Here is a 23162-nt window from a genome sequence, read left to right as displayed (position 1 = left end):
AATTATGAGGGGTGTAGATAGGGTAAGCGCAAGCAGGCTTTTTCCCGCTAAGGTTCAGTGAGACTGCAACTCGAGGTTAAGGGTGAAAGGTCAAAAGTTTAAGGGGAACATGAGGGGAACTTCTTCACTCAGAGGGTCATGAGGGTGTGGGACGAGTTGCCAACATAAGTGGTGCATGTGAGCTCGATTTCAATGTTTTAGGAGAAGTTTGGATGGGTACATGGGTGGTAGGGGTACGGAGGGCTATCGTCCTGGTGCAGGTCGATGGGACTAAGCAGTTTTAAATAGGCCAAAGGGCCTGTCTCTACTGTACTTTTCTATGATTCTGTGACTTCAAAAGTAGTTTGTGAGCAAATCCTTCACTTAATTTCCACTTTATTTTATGTTTAACATTTAATTTGGTGACTTCAATCTTTAGTTTCAAATTATTAGCTCGGTCTTTATTGTGGGCTCTATAAACTATAAAAATGTTTATGAAATTGGTTGTTTTCCTGCTGCCTGTCAGGTTGGCTGCTTACCTACTTCAATAGTCGCTGCTGCTGGAAATCAGTGACCGCCCTCAGAACTCTGATTTTAAGCAACAGATTTTGGATGTAGAGAGATCAACATGAGAATTGTGACTTATTTTGTGGGACACTTCCTTCGAGGTTGATAAGTACCATTTGTTTTTGTTGACTGCAAATTCAGGGCCGGGGGATTTTAAGTCCACTGAATATATAGCTCAGTTGCCCCTCTAGGAAATGCTTTTTTTTCTTACAAACATAAATAAGATGCTGGCTGATGAACTCCTCAAAGTTTCTTGCCAGATGTTAAAAAATTAAACTAGCAGATGCTCATTTTAACTCTTGAAACCCTTTTTTACTAGGCACCTCTACAAACAGCTTGTTAGCCCCTCGCTAACAGGCTGGACTCCACGGTGAGGAAATCCACCTTTCTCAGGCTTCGTATGTCTAGGGTGTATACAACGTTGGTACTGCCAAATCCGTGATTAGGATGTCTTGCTCACCCAAACCCCGGTTTGTGTGAATGCTCTGTGATTTACTGGCCCCTGCAATCACCCATCAGCATGAAATAACAGATCATACACTACATACAGTTATAAAGAAAGTATATTTTTGGATGTTAACTGAAGAGTTAGTAGAGAAAAGAAAGAAAGAAACAAAAAGGGCCCATTATAATTAAACAGTCAAACGTGCACAGGTTGGAGATCAAATCTTCCAAAAGCCATATTCACTGATCTTCGGTAGACCTCTGTGCCTTGGGCTCCATCAAATTGCGGTTTCCCACTGGATCAAATCCTACAGCTGGTTCTCTCCAGTGTCTTCTCTCCACCTCCCACCAAAGACCTTGACCCGTCTCAGTGTTCGTCACAAAAGCCTGCTCCTCCAGTGTTCTCTGTACCTCTAAGCTTTTTGTATTCATCTACTGTATCAGTCCAAGTTACTTAAAAGTTGTAATTCTCCCCCTTCCTGTGGCAGCTTATTCCATATAACCACCACCTTCTATGCAGAAACTTGCCTCTCAGATTCTTACATTAAACCTATGCCGTGTAGTTTTTGACTCCCCTATCCTGAGGGAAAAAAAAAATTTAATTTTAATTATTCATTGAAATACAGCGCAGAATCAGTCCTTTGAGCCACACTGCCCAGCAAACCCCCAATTTAATCCTATCCCTATCACAAGAAATTTACAATGACCAGTTAAGCTACCAGCTCATGGGAGAACGTACAGGCTCCTTACAGGCAGTGACGAGAATTGAACCTGGGTCATTGGTACTGTAAACCACTATGCTACCCTGCTGCCCCACCTATCTGTGCCCCTCATGGTGTAATAATCCCCTATAAGGTCACCCGCTCTGTGCCCTACACTCCAGAGAAAAGCAACCCCAGTTTTGTATTCTACCTTTTAGAGCCAACCTTTTCCAACCATTTCCAACCATTTTTATGCCAATGAACCTTGCCATTAACTGAGGAGTCTGTGGACCTCATGTTGGGAACCCCTGGATTGCAGGAAGCTTAAAGAAAAAAGCTTGTAACTTGTATATTCTCTTTCTTCTTTGTATTTTTATTGCAAAGTATAAAACAAAACAGAACATAAAGCATAGAACATAGAACAGGAACAGACCATTTGTCCTGATATGTTGTGCCGAACCAGCTAAAAAGCAAATCATAAACACCCCAATACTAATCCCGCCTACCTACACAATGTCCATATCCCTTCATCTTCCTCATATCCATGTGCCTATCCAAACGTCTCTTAAAAGCCTCTAACAACAAGAATTCTGCAGATGCTGGAAATTCAAGCAACACACATCAAAGTTGCTGGTGAATGCAGCAGGCCAAGCAGCATCTGTAGGAAGAGGTGCAGTCGACGTTTCAGGCCGAGACCCTTCGTCAGGACTAACTGAAGGAAGAGTGAGTAAGGAATTTGAAAGTTGGAGGAGGAGGGGGAGATCCAAAATGATAGGAGAAGACAGGAGGGGGAGGGATGGAGCCAAGAGCTGGACAGGTGATAGGCAAAAGGGGATATGAGAGGATCATGGGACAGGAGGTCTGGGAAGAAAGACGGGGGGGGGGACCCAGAGGATGGGCAAGAGGTATATTCAGAGGGACAGAGGGAGAAAAAGGAGAGTGAGAGAAAGAATGTGTGCATAAAAATGAGTAACAGATGGGGTACGAGGGGGAGGTGGGGCCTTAGCGGAAGTTAGAGAAGTCGATGTTCATGCCATCAGATTAGAGGCTACCCAGATGGAATATAAGGTGTTGTTCCTCCAACCTGAGTGTGGCTTCATCTTTACAGTAGAGGAGGCCGTGGATAGACATGTCAGAATGGGAATGGGATGTGGAATTAAAATGTGTGGCCACTGGGAGATCCTGCTTTCTCTGGCGGACAGAGCGTAGATGTTCAGCAAAGCGGTCTCCCAGTCTGCGTCGGGTCTCGCCAATATATAAAAGGCCACATCGGGAGCACCGGACGCAGTATATCACCCCAGTCGACTCACAGGTGAAGTGTTGCCTCACCTGGAAGGACTGTTTGGAGCCCTGAATGGTGGTAAGGGAGGAAGTGTAAGGGCATGTGTAGCACTTGTTCTGCTTACACAGATAAGTGCCAGGAGGGAGATCAGTGGGGAGGGATGGGGGGGACGAATGGACAAGGGAGTTGTGTAGGGAGCGATCCCTGCGGAATGCAGAGAGAGGCGGGGAGGGAAAGATGTGCTTAGTGGTGGGATCCTGTTGGGGGTGGCGGAAGTTACGGAGAATAATATGTTGGACCCGGAGGCTGGTGGGGTGGTAGGTGAGGACCAGGGGAACCCTATTCCTAGTGGGGTGGCGGGAGGATGGAGTGAGAGCAGATGTACGTGAAATGGGGGAGATGCGTTTAAGAGCAGAGTTGATAGTGGAGGAAGGGAAGCCCCTTTCTTTAAAAAAGGAAGACATCTCCCTCATCCTAGTATGAAAAGCTTCATCCTGAGAGCAGATGCGGCAGAGACGGAGGAATTGCGAGAAGGGGATGGCGTTTTCGCAAGAGACAGGGTGAGAAGAGGAATAGTCCAGATAACTGTGAGAGTCAGTAGGCTTATAGTAGACATCAGTGGATAAGCTGTCTCCAGAGACAGAGACAGAAAGATCTAGAAAGGGGAGGGAGGTGTCTTAAAAGCCTCTAATGTATTTGCCTCTACTACCATCCCAGGCAGCACGTTCCAGGCATCCATCACTCTCTGAGTGAAAAAACTCACCCCTCAGCCCCTTTGAATGTACCCCCTCTCACCTTCAATGCATGCCCTCTGGTATTAGACATTTCTACCCTGGGAAAAAGATACTCCATATCTGCTCTATCTATGCCTCTCATAACCTTGTAAACCTCTATCAGATCTCCCAGCAGGCTCTGCAGCTCCAGAGAAAACAACCCATGTTTGTCTACCCTCTCATAATAGCATGTGCCCTCTAAACCAGGCAGCTTCCTAGTAAACCTCTTTGCACCCCCTTCAAAGCCTTAACAAATCCCACAGATTCACCACTCTGGCTAAAGAAATTCCTCCTCATCTCCATTCTAAAAGGACGCCCCTCTATTCTGAGGCTGTATCCTCTGGTCTTAGACTCCCTCACTATCGGAAACACCCTCTCCACATCCACTCTATCGAAGCCTTTCAATATTTGATAGGTTTCAATGAGGTCACCCTTCATTCTTCTGAAATCCAGTGACTAGAGGCTCAGAGCACTCCTCATATGATAAGCCTTTCGATCCTGGAATAATTTTCATGAATTCCCTTTGACCCCTCTCCAATGTCAGTACATCCTTTCTCAGATAAAGGGGCCAAAACTGCTCACAATACTCCAAAATGAGGGCTCACCAGTACCTTATAAAGCCTCAACATTACATCCTTGCTTTTATATTCTAGTCCTCTCAAAATGAATGCTAACATCACATTTGCCTTCCTCACCATTTTGATCCTTTTAAAGAGTCCGAGCTAAAAGCAAATACAAAATTTAGACATGAACATTGTTTACTTCATTTAGTAGTGTGCAGAAATTCCCACGCACGTCAATAGCTTGTGGTTGTGGTAATGTTGATTAAGCTACAGGCACTAATTTACAACAGTGTCTGGTGCTCTTCTCAACACACATTTAAGAATGGGTCTAAACCACAGTGCAGAGTTATTTGGGGGGGGTGTCGCTGTTGCACTATCAAGTCATTAGAATAAACATAAAGAAGAACCTCTAATGTGAGCTTTCTCCTCAGGAATGTCCATATCTGAAGCTGTTGCACTCTGGAAACTTTGCTGAAGTTAATGGAATGTTGTCGTCTTCAAAGCAATTGCCTTTTGCTAACTTTCAGGTTCATATAGGTGGGAATAGGAGTGTTTGAAAATGGTGTCAGTGACGATCCAATCCATCTATTACTAAGGGCGCTCTTCTAGATGTAATGACATGGGGTTGTTTCCCTCTACCTTTGAGCAGGCTGTGCCTTGTCACTCTCTCACCCAGAAGATGACACTTCTGGCAATGCAGCACTGCACTGGCCAGCTGGGTTTCTTGTGCTCATGTCTATAATGAGATTTAGAACTTTGGATTGCATTTGTCTTGAAGTTTCCAGGAGGTGAGTGGCCTCAAGGCGAAAAAGTTTAGAGGTCATGATTGACTGCATTTCTCAACTATTTAAGGATGGAAGAACTTTCAAACATTGAGACAAATGTGGAAGGCGAGCGAGTGTTCAGTGTTGACTACCAGCCTCTTACTCACTGCTGCCAGAGATGGTGTCTGCATGTGACAGATCTCTCACTCGCTGCTCCCACGGGAAGGCCTCTGTGTTCAGATGGTTCCACTCTCCTGCAATGCTTCCGGAGGGTGTTATCGAGGTTCTGCATCTATAATTTATGGAGTTAAAATTGGACTCTTTCAGATGGATGATTTTTTTTGCATTGGGGGGGTGGTTTGATATTCTTATTTCTATTCATCTTTTTTTGTGCATGGAGGAGGGGAGATTGTTGGCTTTCTTTGAATGGCCTCCATGGTTTTCTTAGTTTCTTGGCTGCCTGGAGAAGATTAATCTCAGAGTTATATGCTGCATTCATTGTTGCTATTCCTCTCCATGCCTTGTGGCGCACCAGGCGGCAACCTTGCTGTTTCTTCACCATTTTGTCTGTGTTTCACGAGGCTGAGTTGTTAGCTGGATGCTGGATTCAAATGGAACAACTCACCTCCAAGTCCGGTGCTGATGTTGTTACATCACCAGCCGGCTTATTCTGTGTACATACTTCGATAATAAATGGACCTTAAACCAGGCTACAGCTGACACTTGACCAGTGCCTTTGCTTGATGCTTAGATGGAAAAGTGAAGTTAACTCTTGCTTCCTCTTCATGTAGATAAAGAATCGATGTTGACGCAGAAAGACTACGAAACCGCTGCACTGGCTGACATCAAGGCCTTGCTTAAGAAACACGAAGCATTTGAGAGTGATCTGGCAGCCCACCAAGACAGAGTAGAGCAGATCGCCGCCATCGCACAAGAGCTCAAGTACGTACAATAATATAATTGTTTGCACCAACCACGCTGCATTCAACATTAAAGGCCAGATTTTGTAACTGATGCCATTATTATTTGGATCTTTCTACAGACAGAAATTTGCAAACAATTATGTTGTAATGAGTTTAAAAAATAAAGTGAATACTTCCCGCAAGTTGAATTGTGTATGCAAATGTTTGTGAAGCAAAATATCTTGAACCTTGTGATGTTTCAGCTCGGATTTGTACTAATCTTTCTGTTTTTTCCTTCTGTAGTGATCTGGATTATTATGATTCTCCCAATGTAAATGCTCGCTGCCAGAGCATTTGTGACCATTGGGACACTCTGGGCTCTTTAACCCAGAGCAGGAGGGATGCCCTGGAGGTGAGACCTAAACTGCTGACTTTTATCTTGTAGTGGATTTAATGTGTGGGGTTAATTCCATTTCTGCAGTCACAAAAGGAATCTTAATTCTGGATTCCCTACATAATTGTCATTTAATAGAATCAATGTATTATAGAAAAGTACAGCACAGAAAAAGGCCCTTCAGCCCATCTAGTCCATGCCAAACTGCCTACTGCCATCAACCTGTGCCATACCCATATCCCTACCATCCATGTACCTATCTAAACTTCACCTAATTTGAAATCGAGCTGACATGAACCACTTGTGCTGGCAACTTGTTCCAAACTCTCACCACCCTCTGAGTGAAGAAGTCCATCTCCCCCCCACCACCCCCATGTTCCCCTTAAGCTTTTCACCTTTCACCCTTAGCCCATGATCTCTGGTTGTAGTCCCACCCAACTTCAGTGTGAAAAGCATCCTTGCATTGACCCTAACTATACCCCTCATAACTTTGTATACTTCTATCCAATCTCCTTTCAATCTTCTACGTTCTAAGGAATAAAGTCCTAACCTATTCAGTCTTTCTTTATAACTCGGGTCCTCCAGACCCAGCAACATTCTTGTAAATTTTCCCTGTACTCTTTCAAGCTTATTGACATCTTTCCTGTAGGCAGGTGACTCACTGAGATGGCAGCGTCAGACTAGCTTCAAATAAACAATAAATATTGAGAACATGAGATGGAGAGTACTTAAAATTGGTCGTGGGGACATTTCAATGATGGACCAAGTGAAGATGAGTGAAGTTATCCACACTGGTTCAGGAGCCTGATGGTTGTGGGGTAATAACTGTTCCTGAACCTGGTGGTGTGGGACCTGAGGCTCATTGTGGTGAGTGAAGTTATCCACACTGGTTCAGGAGCCCGATGGTTGAGGGGTAATAACTGTTCCTGAACCTGGTGGTGTGAGGCTCCTGTACCACCTTCCAGAAGGCAACAGCAAGAAGAGAGTGTGACCTGGGTGGTGAGGGTCTGTGATGGTAGATGCTGCTTTCCTGCAACAGCGTTTCATGTAAATTATTCAGTGGTGGGGAGAGCCTTACCCATGATGGACTGAGCTGTATCCACTACTTTTTTTTACATTTTACATTCAGAGACATTTGTGCTCCATGTAGATGTGCTCAATGGTAGAAAGGACTTTACCTGTAATGGACTGAGTCGTATCCACTACTTTTTGTAGTATTTTCCACTCAAGGGCATTGGTGTTTCCATACCAGACTGTATTTGAATAGTGTCTGAAGCTATTTAGTTTAAGATGCGTGTACTGAAAGAATTAAATTGTAATTGCTACTGTAAACTACAACATGTTTGGAAAATCCATTATGTTGCTTAATTGTGATTCTGTAGGCGTTTTACTTGACTGCGCGTGGACCAGGCAGTAATGGCCAAGTTCTATCTGATGCAGCAATATCACTGCAAAACGCTAATTCCAAGTTCCAGCAGGATTTAGCCAAACTCTTCCTATTTGATACCCTTCATTCTGTTGATTATGAGTACTTAGGTGATTAGAGTCTTGTGATGTGTTTGAGTCCTGGCTCTGCAATGATCCCAGAGAAAATGGAATCACTCAGTGACCACCCATTTCAATTCTACTTCCTATTGTTATTCTGACATGTCAGCCCACGGCTTCCTCTAGTGCCATGATGAGGCCACATTCGGGTTGGAGGAGAAACACCTTGTATAGCCTCTAACCTGATGACATGAACGTCGATTTTTTTGAACTTCCTGTAACTGCCCCCCCCCACTTTCACCATTCCCTCTCTCATCTTATCTCCTTACCTGCCCATCATCTCCCTCCTCTCCCTTCCCTTGCTTCCATGGTTTTCTCTTCTCTCCAATCAGATTCCGCCCTTCTCCAGCCCTTTATCTGTCTCACCAATCAACTTCCCAGCTCTTTACTCCACCCCTTCCCCCATCACCCACCACCCTTTACTTCTTCCTCCCCTCCCCTCCCCACCTTCTTACCTTGACTCCTATCTTTCTCCACTGAGTCCTGATGAAGGGTCTCGGCCTGAAACGTTGACTGTTCACTCTTTTCCATGGATGCTGCCCGGCCTGCTGAGTTCCTCCAGCATTTTGCCTGTGTAACTTTTTTGTTTGCTTTGTTTTAACAGAGGACTGAAAAGCTCCAGGAAACAATTGACCAATTATATCTGGAATATGCAAAAAGAGCTGCACCTTTCAACAACTGGATGGAGGGCGCAATGGAAGACCTGCAAGATATGTTTATTGTCCACACTACTGAAGAGATTCAGGTACCATGCCGTGTGAGAACGACGGTTTAGTTTAAACAGTGGCTTGTGTCAGAATCAGATCTGGTATCACTGGCATATGTCTTGAACTTTATTATTTTGCAGCTGTGGTGCAGTGTAATACATAGTAAAGCATTGGAAATTAAATTGAATAAAGTAGTGCAAAAAGAAGCCGTACAAAAATACTGAGGTAGTGTACATGGGTTCATTGTCCATTCTGAAATCTGATGAGGGAAGAAGCTGTTCCTAAAATGTAGTGTGTGTGTGTGTCTTTGGGCTCCTGTACCACCACCCTGATGGTAGCAATGAGGAGGAGGAATCCCCTGGGTGATGGGAGTCCTTAATGATCAATGCCACCTTTTTGAGGCATCGCCTTTTGAAAGTGTCCTTGGTGCTGGAGACGATAGTGCCCGTGATATTTCTGGCTGAGTTTACAACTTCCTGCATATTTTCCAGATCATGTGTAGTGGCCCCCCACCCCCGGTACCACCAGACGGTGAAGCAACCAGTTAGAATACTCTGCACAGTATATCTGTAGATATTTGCTTTGGTGACATACCAAGTCTCCTCAAACTTCTAATGAAGTATAGCTGCTGTTGTGCCTTCTTTGTAGCTGCATCAAAGTTCAAAGTAATTTTTATCAGAGTACATGTATGTCACCATGTACCCTAAGATTCATTTTCCTGCAGACATACTTGACAAATCTATAGAACAGTAACCATAACAAGATCAATGAAAGATCAACCAGAGTGCAGAAAACAACAATCTGTGCAAATGCAACTATAGATAAACAGCAATAAATAACAAGAACATGAGGTAATGAGATGGTCTTTAAAGTGAGATCATTGGTTGTGAGAACATCTCAGTGGATGGACAGTTGAGTGTAGTTACCCTTTTTGTTTGAGAGCCTGATGGTAGAGGGGTATTAATTGTTCCTGACCTGGTGGTTTAAGTCTTGAGGCTCTTGTGCCTTCTACCTGATGAGAAGGGAGTATGACCTGGATAGTGGCGATCTTTGATGATAGATGCTGCTTTCCTACGACAGTGTTTCATGTAGATGTGCTCAGTGTTTGGGAGGGCTTTACCCGTGATGTATTGAGCTGAGTCCACTACCTTTCGTAGGATTCCCCATTCAAAGATATTGGTGTTTCCATACCAGGCTGTGATGCAGCCAGTCAATACACTCTCCAGTACATGCCTATAGAAGTTTGTCAAAGTTTTTTGATGTCTGCTGAATCTCTGCAGACTCCTAAGTGATGTTGAGTCAGTTCAGTGATGTTGACACCCAAGTGTTCTCATTAGTTTTCTCTCTCTGATTTTTTCAGGGTCTCATCGCGGCGCACGAGCAATTCAAAGCAACGTTGCCAGATGCCGATAAGGAGCGAGAGGCAATTCTGGGTATCCAGAATGAAATGACGAAAATTGCTCAGTCTTACAATATTAAACTCTCTGGAGTAAATCCATATACGTCCATTACCTCTCAGGACATTAATGATAAGTGGGATAAGGTAAGGGACTCCTAAAAGTTGTCAATATCTAAAATACACTTACCAAAAGTGATAATGTTCTATACATTACTCTACCTGTTGAGAAGTAGTGGGGAAACATGGTAGTGCAGCAGCTGACATAATGCTAATACAGCACTGGTGACCTGCGTTCATTTCATGCTGCTGTCTGTAAGGAATCTGTGTGTTCTCATAACAGTGTGGGTTTTCTCCCGCATTCCAAAGACGCACAATTTAGTAAGTTAATTGGTCAAAGTTCAGAATACATTTACTATCAAAGTATGTATAAACTATACAACCTTGAGATTTGTCTGCTTACAGGCAGCCACAGAACAAGAAACACGAAAGAATCCAATTTTAAAACAAAGACCAATGCCCAACTTGTAGAGATAGACAGGGAAAAATGCAAATCATGCAAACAATAAAAGCACACGACAGCATTCCAAACTAAATTGAGGCCATAGACACGAAGCCAGCAGCAAGCCCATAGCCTTGGCCTCAGTTTATCATATAGTGGGGCAAATCGCCACGAAGCTCGCAGACATGAAGTGCCTAGCAGCCTCAGCGCTGAGGAGAGCGGAGTAAAACATCACAGAGCTGAATCGACTCGACCCTTGCCTCTGGTCCCACAATTTTCCATATAAAAGGGTTATTAATAAAGTATTTAGTTGAATTTCTTGCTTTGAAAACCAGCATTAAGCTGCTGTCACACGTTCAGTAATATCATCTTAAACCGGAAATATATGGGTCATATGGATGTAATTAGGCGGTGTGGCCTTGTGGGACAGGGAAGGAAGGGCTTGTTACCGTGCTATATCTCTAAATAAAATGCATACTGTCCATTACGCCACTGTGTTTAGGGCAGCAATGAAGGTCCTGCATCTCTGACGGTGTTCAGGGCTTCCTACGTCATGTCAGTAGCTTCCTTTTGGTTTTCACTACTCTCAGTCATGCAAGTCCCATGTGGAGCCTCAGGAATACTATCGCACTCCGATGTAGAAGAATTCTTCTTTGCTGTTTCCATAACATTTTGGCCAGTCGGAGATGTTAGCTTTGAACTGAACCTCCGAATCTGGAGGACTGATGGACCACTCTTACTCTAGCCTCTACCCTTTGACCTGTTTGGCATGGGTGACCCTACCAAGAGCCAAACCACAAGGCTCCAGCTCCAGCTAGCATAGCTCTTTGGTTCATTGAGGCACACAAACCTCCAAACCCAGCAACAAAGCTGTGGTCTTCTCAAAGGAAATAAAGTGAAGTTTGCTTTTATTTTGGTAGGCAGATTTCACAAGAACAGGTGGGTCCAATTAAATATTTAGTTGGGTTCAAATACTATATAGATCACTGGTTTCTGATTGGAGCTGTACCATTGAAATGACTTTCCAAGCAATCTTTCAAACCAATGTCATAGACGTGGGTATTACTCAGATTATTTCCTATGATACGGGAGGAAGTCAGCGCTGGTTCGTGAAGTAATCCCAGTCTCCATTTTGTTTCCCTTGTATTCAAATCAACCTCCATTCAAGTTCTGCCATGTCACCATGCATTAATAGCAAGTTGTGGTGGCCAATTAACTGTCCTTTCCACACACCTTTTTGGGATGCAGCAGGATATCGGAGCACCTGAAGAAAACCCACACTGTTACAGGGAGAACATGACAATTCCACGCAGAGGTCGGGATTGAAACCAGGCCCCTGATGCTGTTTGTGCAGCTCTACCAGCTGTGTTGCTGCCACTTCTAAATGGGCACTTGATGTTTGGCTCTACAGCTCCTAGGAGACCATTTGACTCATCAAGTCCCTGCTGCCTCGTGATTCTCCCACTTGTTTCTTTCTCACATTTCCATCAGCTCTTCCTGATATTCCCCCCCATAGTGACCATTTAACCAAGTTAATTGGGATGTGGAAACAGCCGGAGGAAGCCCATGTGGTCAGGGAGAATATGTGTCGACTTCACACAGCTCCAGAGATCAGTACTGAACTCGAGTCATGAACATGTGAGGCAGTAGTTCTACTTGGTGTTCTATTGTACCATTACAGTAGAAAAGATTAACATGGAACTGCAGCACAGTACAGGCTCTTTGGCCCATGGTGCTGTGCTGACCTTTTAATCTACTCTATTGTCAGATTCAGGGTTAATAACACCAGCATATGTCATGAAAATTGCTGTCCTTGCGGCAGCGTACAATTCAATACATAATAATAAGGGAGGAAAAATATAAATATATTTGATATATTTAATATTAATTTAATATGTTTAATAAATATATTAAATTAAGTTAGTGCAAAAATAGAAATAAAAAAAGTAGTAAGGCAGTGTTCATGGGTTCAATGTCCATTCAGAAATCAGATGGCAGAACATTAGAAGCTGTTCCTGAATTGTTAAGTGTGTGTCTTTAGCCTCCTGTACCTCCTTCCTGATGGTAGCAATGAGAACAAGACATGACCTGGGTGATGGGGGCCCTTAATGATGGACGAAGCCTTTTTGAGGCATTGGTACTTAAAGGTGCCCTGGATACTGAGGCTAGTGCCTATGGTGGAGCCAACTAAGTTTAACGTTCTCTGAAGCTAACCCCTCCCTCACGCATAGCGCTCCATTTTTCTATCATCGAAGTGCATATCTCTTGAGTACCTTAAATGCACCTAATGTATCTGCCTCTACCACCACTGTGTAAAAAAAAAACACAACACTAACTAACTTACCTCTGCCACCCCTTCCCTTTATTCTCCTTAGCTTTATTAATCGCTTGTATGTCGAAAAATACAGTTTAATGTATTCTTTGCGTCAACGACCAACCCTGTCCAAGGGTGTGCTGGGGGCAGCTTGGAAGTGTTGCCATACCTTCAATGTCATCCGAGCATGCCCACAGCTAACCCTAACCTGTAGTCTTTGGAATGTGGAAGGAAAGCAGAACACCCAGAGAAAACCCATGCAGTCACGGGGAACATACAAACTCCTTAGAGACAGCAGTGGAAATTGAGCTCTGATCACCGGCACTGTAAAGAGTAAAGCTAACTATTAGGCTTCTGTGTTGCGCTATGAACTTTGAAGGTGGAGGTATTTATGGTGACGTGGGTAAAGTCAAAACTGAATACGTATCGTCTATAATGCTTCTTGAGACTATCAAAAGAAGATGCCTGAAAGCAGTCACCGTAGAGCGGAGGTTTGGTGGAGGGAAGAAATTTTTGGTGGGGTGGGCAAATGAATATGCTATTGATATTATCAAAACTTACTGCTGTGTTTGTATTTACAGGTTCAGCAGCTAGTGCCAGCTCGAGATCAAGCTTTGCAAGCAGAGTTTAACAAGCAACAATCTAATGAAAACCTGCGTGAGCAGTTTGCAAATAAGGCCAATGTTGTTGGTCCCTGGATTCAGACTAAGATGCAGGTTGGTAAAATTGTTTTGGCATTCAGAATTACTGGTTTTGAGGATATTCTCTGCTTCAATAAAAATCATTCTATTTCCAGTTAGCTATTTACTGTCTGTTACTCCACTGGCGTTTAGGGCAGCAGTGAAGGTCCTCCATCTCTGGCGGTGTACAGGGCTTCCTTCAATGTGTCAGTAACTTCCTCTCAGTTTTCACTACTGGGTGGAGACTCAGGAATACCGTCGCACTCAGATGTAGGATTTTTCATTGCTGTTTCCGTAACGGTTTTGTTTGACCAGTCAGGGTTCCCGAACTGAATTCCCGAACCTGAAGGACTGATGGACTACTCTTAGTCTGAGAGAGTTTCTTGTAGTAAGAATTAGATCCATTGTGCTTGAATTATGATGGGAGTCAGTCAAGTTAAGATTTCCACACACAAGTTACTCGTGCCACCATCTATGGAGGCGAATAAGCGTTCAACATTTTGCACTGAGAGCCTGCATCAGGACTGGAAATAAAGGAGTCAGAAGCCAGAATAAGAAAGTGGTGGGGAGGGGAAGTAGGACAGGCTGACAAGTGATAGGTGAGACCAGGTGAAGGGGAAGGTTACACAACTTGCAATCTGAAAATATTCAGCAATGCAGTCCAAGACCAGGGCAACACCTGGATGTGGAAAACGAGTTGTTGACTGTTATTTTGTGTATTTATATTAGGAGATTGGACGGATCTCTATTGAAATGCACGGTACACTGGAGGACCAGCTAAATCAACTGAAGCAGTATGAGAACAGTATCATCAATTATAAGCCCAATATCGACAGATTGGAGCAGGACCATCAACTCATTCAAGAGGCCCTCATCTTTGACAACAAGCATACCAATTATACCATGGAGGTAATAATTATGCTTTATTTTCAGATGAATTCATCTTGCATTTAAAATCAGTAACCATGGGAGGAGATGCATCTCTACCAAAGGAGGTGTAAGGTGCTCCCTCTCTCCGCTAGCCTGCAGGTCACCCTTGGGCAAGGTGTAGCACGTGCTTAGCTAGCTAGCGCGTGGGCCCCCCCCCCCAAAAAATCAGGGTCACGAGAAGTCATGGGAGCAGGTGGAGGAAGGTTTTATGAGCAGCTGGTGCATAATGACAAGTTCTGGTTGTTGTCATGTGAATGAAGTCGTTGGAGAGAAGTACTACAGAGACCCAAATATTGAATTTAAATCAGCATTGTCTGGTCTTCCAATTATTGTGGTTCATGGTCTTATAGGAACCCATTGTTCAGAGCTGCATTTTAGATTTAATCTACACATCATACTCAGATCTGAAGATTCATGGCTGCAGTTATTTGCCACACGTTCTAACCCCAAAAAACGCTGTCACATTGGTTATTCCATGACTGACGCCATGCAATCTCTGAAAAGTATTGCTAGTAGCTGGGGGTCATCTGCCTTGTTAAAACACTGCCCAGAACAACGCAGCGGCAAACCACTTCTGTAGAATTTGCCAAGAACGATCATGGTCATAGACCACGATTGCCCACGTCACACAATAAAGATGGTGATGAACTGTGCCCACAGTACAGGGTGCTGAATCTTTGGAGCTTGGTATAGACACCAGCATTACTTCCCACTCCCTTTGGTGAAATTGTTTTATGAGTTGTCATACACATTTCATGACAAATTATTATCTCTCAAGAGGAAGGTCAGTCTGCTGACCTGTCTTTCCTTGGATTTTCCCTTTGCAAAAATAAAGTCCATCCCCTCTCCTTCAACCTTGCAGTTTCTTTAGCATTTTGTTTGTTGCCTGTTGCTGGCTCAATCCTCAGCCCAGCATGGGTGGAACTCATGCAAGGAGCTGGCTGGGTTTGAACCCAGGGCCACTCGCACCGAAGTCTGGGTGTGGTACCACTACACCCTGGCACAGACCGCAAAAATAAAGTTCTCTTGATTTTCCACTTGGACTGAATAAACACTGATTATGGACCAAAAATCTGAAGATTTGACAGCAAGGTTAATTAATTGAACATTCACTGTTGCCACATTTCAACAGCAGCAATGTGTTTTGAACAATTTGTTTGAGCCCTTCTAAAATATTGAGGAAGTTATTGTATCGGTTTGAAATACACATAGGTAGTAATTTGACCTATTAATATGCCTGTGTTGGTGCTTTGATCTACCCAGTCATGGCAATACTTAAACATATCCATGTTTGATTCCTTTTGCAATACTATTGAATCTACTTCCACCAACACTGGGGCAGTGAATTCCAATGATAACCAGTGTAACATTTTCTCCTCTCCCTCTCCCTCTTCCTAGTAATCTTTCCCCACCCCAACTCCCCTGTGTATTTTTTCTAAGTGAGCAGTTGTGGAGGGTGCTGTATAAAATGCAAGCACTCCCGGAAAGAAACACCAGCAACCACATGCTGAGGGTGTCATCTCAACTGGCCATGAAACATCTGCAAGCTCATTGCCAAGCTTGGCGAGCACTGCAACGTCAATTTTTCTAATTTTCTTAAATTTCAGTTTAAACCGTATTTTTCTGTCTGATACAAACTTTTTAAACTATCTGATCTAAGCCCTTCACAATTTTGAACACTTTCATTCTGTTATTATTGTCTCCTTTGGTCTACGGAACACCACTAGCTTCTCTAGTCCCTCTGCACTTTCTCCATCCTTTAATTTAGAGTGTCTTGTTGCTCTTGTATTTCTAAAGCAAGGCCCTTAGAAGTGGATACCTTTATATCCAGGTGAAGCTTACTGATGTGCTGAAGATGGCCAAGCTTCCTAGCATTTTGTAATTGAAATTTGTTTTTAAGAAAAGTTTGTGTTCTTAACTTAGGGTGCCACAGTAGCATAGCGGTTAGCCCAATGCTATTACAACTCTGGGCATTTCAGAGTTCAGTTCAGGCACTGTCTGTAAGGAGTTTATATGTTCTCCCCGTGAATGGATAGGTTTCTGTACCAGTTAGTAGGTTAATTGGTCACAGTAAATTGTCCTGTGATTGGCTAGGGTTAAATAGGTGGATTACTGAGTATTGCAGCTCGTTAGGCCAGAAGGCCTGTTCTGCACTGTATCTCCTGTCTTATCAAACCTGTAGCTTCGGTCCTACTGGAAATTGTCGTCCTCCAGGTTTGGGCATAGTCTTTCTTGTGCTTAAGGCAACTAAGGTTGCCTGTGCCAGTTCGTGAATTCAAGTTAGTAATGGTTAGATGGTTTTTAAATTCAGTTAGTTTGGCATTCAGTTCTTAAACTTGTGAGTTTGTAATATACCCAAGTGAGCTGCTCTTTCATAGTATTCAATGTGTAGTTTAATGTTTTGCGTAAGGAAAATTGGAGAACAGTGCTGCAGTATGCATATGCTAATCAAAAGACGTGCATATATTTACACTTGGGTGTCAGATGAAAATTTACGCCATTTGATAGCTCTAGATTATACACTGCTTTATGCATTGTTATTTGGATAATAGATTACACCTTGAGCCTAATGCTAGCTTTTTCAATGCAGCAAAGGCAAAGTGCCTTTGATCTTTGATCTGGAAGGCTCTAAGCAGTGAAAGCCCATATTGAGTAGAATATGGAGTACTGTTTTGATCTGAAATTTTTCTTTATTTTACTTGCTGCCAAAATTGAAGTGTTAATTCCTTGGCTTGCTCTTTGTTTTCAATATAAAAAGCACATCCGAGTTGGCTGGGAACAGCTGCTGACAACAATTGCCAGAACTATTAATGAAGTAGAAAACCAGATCCTCACCCGCGATGCAAAGGGCATCAGCCAGGACCAACTCAATGAATTTCGATCATCGTTCAATCACTTTGACAAGGTATGTTTTGTCACTGCACCTGTGCATACCACAATAAATAAAAGGTGGCTTGCTGCTTATGACACTGTGTGATCTACGTTACGTGATGGAATTGCAAAGAGTTTGATAATAGACTTTGTAATGCTTAATTACCTTGTATCACCTGCACTTCCAATGTAGAGCATGCTGAAGCTGTATGCACTGAGATATACTTGAGGCTTAATTAATTTAATTCTAATCAATTCCAGTTTAATTGTCATTCAACCGTACATGAATGGAGAGAAAATTTTAAAAACTGAGGTGCAAAGGGGCTTGGGAGTCCTCGTGCAGGATTCCCGAAAGGTTAATTTGCAGGTTGAGTCAGTGGCAAGTACGATGTTAGCATTCATTTCAAGAGGTCTAGAATATCAACTTAATTTCATTTCAATTCCACTTTAATTGTCATTCAACTACACACGAATGCCCATGTATACAGCCAAACAAACATTGTTACTCTGGGGTCAAGGCGAAAAACACGGTACCAACAGTCATATGCAGCGCAAAGAATCACAAGCACAAATAGTATCACATGCACATAATGAAAGAGTCCAAAGCTTGCGCCATTGAACACTGGTAGGACAGATCTGACTCCAGCCCTGACACCATGCCGCATCAAACCAGCGGAGAGCACCGGCCCTGATGCCCCCCCCCCCCCCCCGCCAGCCAGCACGACACTGCGGCTTGAGGCCCAGTCCCCCCATGTACAAGATAACAAGCACATATAGAATATCTGCAAAACACAAGTGTGTAGAATATATATGTATAAAAGAAAGCGTGTAATATTGAGGCTTATTGTGAGCAGTTTTGGGCCCCTTATTTAAGAAAGGATTTGCTGACATTGGAGAGATTTCAAAGGAGGTTCATGAAAATGATTCCGGGATTGAAAGGCTTGTCATATGAGAAGCGTTTGATGGCTCTGAGTGTCTACTCACTGGAATTCAGAAGAATGAGGGGTGACTTCATTGAAACCTATTGAATATTGAAAGGCCTCAATAGAATGGATGTAGAGAAAATGTTCCCTGTGGTGAGGGAGTCTAAGACCTGAGGAGACTGCCTCAGAATAGAGGGTTGTACATTTAGAACAGAGATGAGGAATTTCTTTAGCCAGAGTGGTGAATCTGCAGAATTTGTTGCCACAGACGGCTGTGGAGGCCAAGTCTTTGGGTATATTTAAGGCAGAGGTTGATTAGTCAGGGCATGAAGGCTTATGGGGAGAAGGCAGGAGACTTGGGGTTGAGAGGAGAATGTATCAGCCATGATGAAATGTTGGAGTTGACTTGATGGGCCAACTCTGTGGAGATGAGGATTTATGGAATTGGGAATCTCAAGAATTATGTGCTAATGTTGAACGTAGGCAAGGTTGCCATAGATTATGGGCTGTAGGAGGATGTTATGGGGAAATTGGAGTTGATTTACTGAGTTATGGAGTAAGTTTGGGCTGGGGAGGGGATGTGGCCACTTGTTACATAAAAACTCACCGGTAGAATAATTGCCTATTAATGTGTTATGGCGATCAAAAGGATTAAAGAGTTTAAATGTATATAATCCAGTGCCCAGCCTCAAAGAATTTTCTGATTTATATTCTGCAATGGTTGGCTGAGTGCAGCCGAATTGCTGTGTAAGTGGAGGAGTTTCTATTGAATGCAGTGTTTTTAATGCCAGGCTGCAGTCACAAGGGTGTGGCTTTCTGGCAGCTGTTTGCTTAGGTTGCTGCAAGGGTAGGGGTTTTCGTGCTGAGTCTGCTCTACAGATCAGCAGGAATAGCAGCTACTTCTCCTGTGTGGGGAGCTAATACTATTAACTGATCAGCTTTGCAAGGCACCTCGTACTTGGTGCATTGAAGTTCTCCACAGTACAGAATCAGAATTAGGTATATTATCACTGATGTGTGTCATGATATTTATTGTTTTGCAGCAACAGTATAGTGCAATACATAAAATAAAGTATAAATTATTATAAATATATATATAAAATAGTGCAAAAAGAGAGCAAAACTAGTGTGGTAATGTTCATTGTTCAGGAACCTGATGTCAGGGGGGAAGATGTTCCTAAAACAGAGTGTGTGTCTTCAGGCTCCTGTATCACCTCCCTGATGGTAGCAGTAAGAAGAGGGCATATTTCGGTGGTGACAGTCCTTGAGGCTTCACCTTTGAAGATGCTGCTGAGCTTGCAGCCTTCTGCAGTCTTTTCTGAACCATCCTCCATACCAGATGGTGATATAACCAGTTAGAATGCTCTCCACAGTACATTGCAGAAATTTGTTGGTCCTTGGGGACATCCAAAACCTTCTCAAACTCCTAATGAAATATAGCCACTGGCGTGCCCTCTTTGTAATTCCATTCACACATTGACCAAGGGTAGATCTTCAGAGAGTTGACACCCAGGAATTTGAAACTGCTTTCTGCCGATCCCTCGATAAGACCTGGTGTGTGTTCCCTTGACTTCTATTTTCTGAAGTCCACAATCAATTCCATGGTCTTATTAGCATTGAGTGCAAGCTTGTTGCGACACTGCTCAACTAGTTGAGCTATCTCGCTCCTGTACACCACCTCGTCTCCACCTGAGATTCTGCTGACAGCAGTTGTGCACTGAAGTCTCATTGCAGCATACGAGTGAGTAGGAGACATGATTAATACTTAATTTTGAATGGAGAAAACTGAATGTGAAGCATGGGTGTTTTAATTCTTTTTGTGGTTGGGAGGTGGGGGAGGTTTCTTTATGTATCCAATGTCGTCACTCTGAATGAAATTGGAATATGTGGCCTTCAGAGCACTTCAAAAAAGCACTTGTTAGCTTTCATCATCTTGTGGTTTATGAATCAGAAAGATTTTATGTGACAGGAGTTCAGTATATACGTATTTGCTGAGTAGGAGCAAGGCACACTTCCTGCTGATTGCATTGGTATTCAGTTAAGAAATCCAAATGATGTGCCATCTAGAGCACTCATTAATATGTATTTCAGTCTTGATTATTCACCAACCAATGAAGATGGTCATGTATTGAGGAAGTTGGTAGCCTTGTGGCTAGAGCTGGTGTTTGGACTGTGGACTGAGTGCGCAGTTGGGGTCGGAAATTTAGGGAGTCGGGCGCCTTGATTAGTCGTATCTCTATCTGGTGTGTGAGTAGCTGAGCATCAGACCAGAAGTCCCTACAAAGGACTGTTAGAATACCAGAGCTGGTCGTACCATCTATCAGAGATATTTATCAGGAACACTGCGTTCATTGGGCCCTTAGAATTATTAAGGATCCCCCGTCCATCCAGCATCCTCTTTGACTTTTTACCATCAGGCAGGCGTCTCCGATGTATAAAGACAAGAACATTCAGGACCGGAAACAGTTTCTTCCCCCAGACCATTAGGCTTCTGAATTTCCTGCTGCATTGTATTCAAAGTATCACTGCTTAATTTGTTCTGTACCTTACAATATTTAATTTATGCACTTTACTTTGTTTATTTATGTGTAACCTATCTGTAGATTTTATCCTTACTTTCGTTCTTAAGTTATTCTGTGTTCTGTATACGTCAGTATTTTACGCCCTGGTCTGGAGAAACATTGTCTCATTTGACAGTTTACATGTATATGGTTAAATGACAGTAAACTTGATTTTCTTTGTAGTTCATGTTAGGAGTGCCACAGGGTGAAATGTATGCTGAGCTTGCAAGCTGAAACTTGCTGCCTGTAAATGTGCTAAGTTCACTATTACAACACTGTGTTGCATGTAGGAGCAAGCATTTCAGCATTGTACAAGTCACATCCAGTTGTCCAGAAAATCTAGTCTACCACAACCAAAGTGAGGGCTCCACGGATCTGAATTGGGAGCCTCTGACCCATATTAATTTAGAAACTCTTACACTCAACATTAGTAAGATCAAAGAACTGATTGTGGACTTCAGGAAGGGTAGGACAAGAGAACACACATCAGTCCTCATAGAGGGATCAGGAGGGTAGAGAGTGAGCAGTTTCAAGTTCCTGTGGATATCAATATCTCTGAGGATCTATCCTGGACCCAACATATCAATGCAGCTGCAAAGAAAGCACAACAGTGGCTATATTTCATTAGGAGTTTGAGGAAATTTGGTACGTCACCAAAAGTACTTGTAAATTTCTACAGATGTACCATGGAGAGCATTCTGACTGGCTGCATCACCATCTGGTATGGCGGGGGGGGCTGCTACTGCACAGGATTGAAATAAGCTGCAGAAAGTTGTAAACTCAGTCATCTACCAGTCTTTTTTGTTTCAAGTATAGATCATCTTTGATCTCTATCCACTGAATTTCAGAAGCTCTTCTCTGTATGATCTTACATAATTAACAGCATTGCCATCTCTTGACAAGCCTGTATTTTGTATATTAGCCTGATTTGTCTGTTACATTGAAGGGATTTCTTCATCTTACCACCTAGATCAGCAATTTTGTTTTGCTGTTGAAAAGCTACTTTGTTCCAAAGGGGAAAAAATTACTAGACTTCACTGGGTTGTCAAGCTATTTTTTAAACTTGGCACATAAATGAGTGGGCTTAACTAGTTCTTTGCTGTCGTATGCATCTTAAGTCACTGGCATGACATTATGCTTGGGAATCCCTGGTGCTTTTGAAACTTCAGTTGTGATTTCTTTAACATTTAAAAAGCATTCCATAAGACCATAGCAGCAGAATTGATCAATTCGGCCCATCAAGTCGATCCCGTCCTGATATCATGTCTGATTTATTATCCCTCTCAACATCATGCTTCTGCCTTCTCCCTGTAACCTTTGACACCCGTAGTAATCAAGAACCTATCAACCTCTGCCTTAAATATATGCAATGAATTGGCCTCCACTGATATTTATGGCAATGAATTCCACAGATTCACCACCCTCTGGTTAAAGGAATTCCTTCTCGTCTCTGTTCAAAGAGACATTCCTCTATTCTGAAGTTGTGTCCTCTGGTCCTGGACTCTTACCATAGGAAACATCCTCTTGGAGAGAGAGAAGGAGACCCAGTGTTAGTTGTGCACTACAGAAAGGTGCTAGGTTTTGACCATTGTTAACAGAAGTAAGTAAGAGAAAGGAGGCACTTTTGTACCATTCTCCAATAACTTGTTTGTATCCTACTAATGAAATACTGCTGTCACCATAAAGCCGTTGCTTCTGCTCTCCAAAGCTTATATTTGGCTACTTTGTAAGGTAATTCACCCAAGCACTAGCACCATCAAAAGAGGGAAGTGAATTAGTAAGCAGAAAGGAGGTAGTCCAGCCAAAATGCTTCTCATTTTTTCCCTCTTTCCTGTAACAGTTTTATTGGAAGCCAGCTGCCCTTTACTGACTATGGTGTGTAATTTTTTTTTGCCTTGTGTATCAGGAACTTGGATTATGAAAACCATTCTAACTAGCCTCAACACTTGTTTTTGTAAGGTCTCTTCCTGATGCTCATATATATTTTAAAAATGTTCTCTACATTTTTTAACCCGTTCTGTTCAGCTGAATCAGAAAGCCAAACATGATTAGAACAATAAAATTCATGGAATCTCTGAGGGCTGGTATTGGCTGCATATTTTAAGGGTTTGTGTAGTCACAAAGCTGAGCTAATGCGGTTTGGTAACCACTGACAAATGGAGGTGTATTTATATCATTGACTCATCTACAAATGGTGTGCCTAAGCTTTTACTGATCTGGTCTTGATATAAATGACTGCAAAACAACTAGAATTAAAAACATGTTTTTAATTGATTACCAAAATGCAGAGCTCACTGTTTGGCTCATTCTTTCTAGAGTATATTACAATCAGTACTTAAGACCATAAGATGCAGGAGCAGAATT

The 23162-nt window shown here is 42.8% G+C and overlaps 1 protein-coding gene across 1 annotated transcript in view; it reads left to right on the top strand.

Annotated features, from left to right (window-relative positions):
• The window catches only part of LOC140206178 (alpha-actinin-1-like), a 163475-nt gene that overhangs the window by 121243 nt on the left and 19070 nt on the right, over nucleotides 1-23162 (top strand). The window contains 7 exon segments of the mRNA XM_072274455.1: nucleotides 5865-6015; nucleotides 6279-6387; nucleotides 8519-8659; nucleotides 9982-10164; nucleotides 13415-13549; nucleotides 14243-14422; nucleotides 17202-17348. Coding sequence (XP_072130556.1) covers nucleotides 5865-6015; nucleotides 6279-6387; nucleotides 8519-8659; nucleotides 9982-10164; nucleotides 13415-13549; nucleotides 14243-14422; nucleotides 17202-17348 — 1046 coding nt within the window.

This window comes from Mobula birostris, chromosome 12, assembly GCF_030028105.1.
Source record: "Mobula birostris isolate sMobBir1 chromosome 12, sMobBir1.hap1, whole genome shotgun sequence".
NCBI classification, from domain to species: Eukaryota; Metazoa; Chordata; class Chondrichthyes; order Myliobatiformes; family Myliobatidae; genus Mobula; species Mobula birostris.
This window is presented reverse-complemented; position numbering and strand designations above follow the sequence as displayed.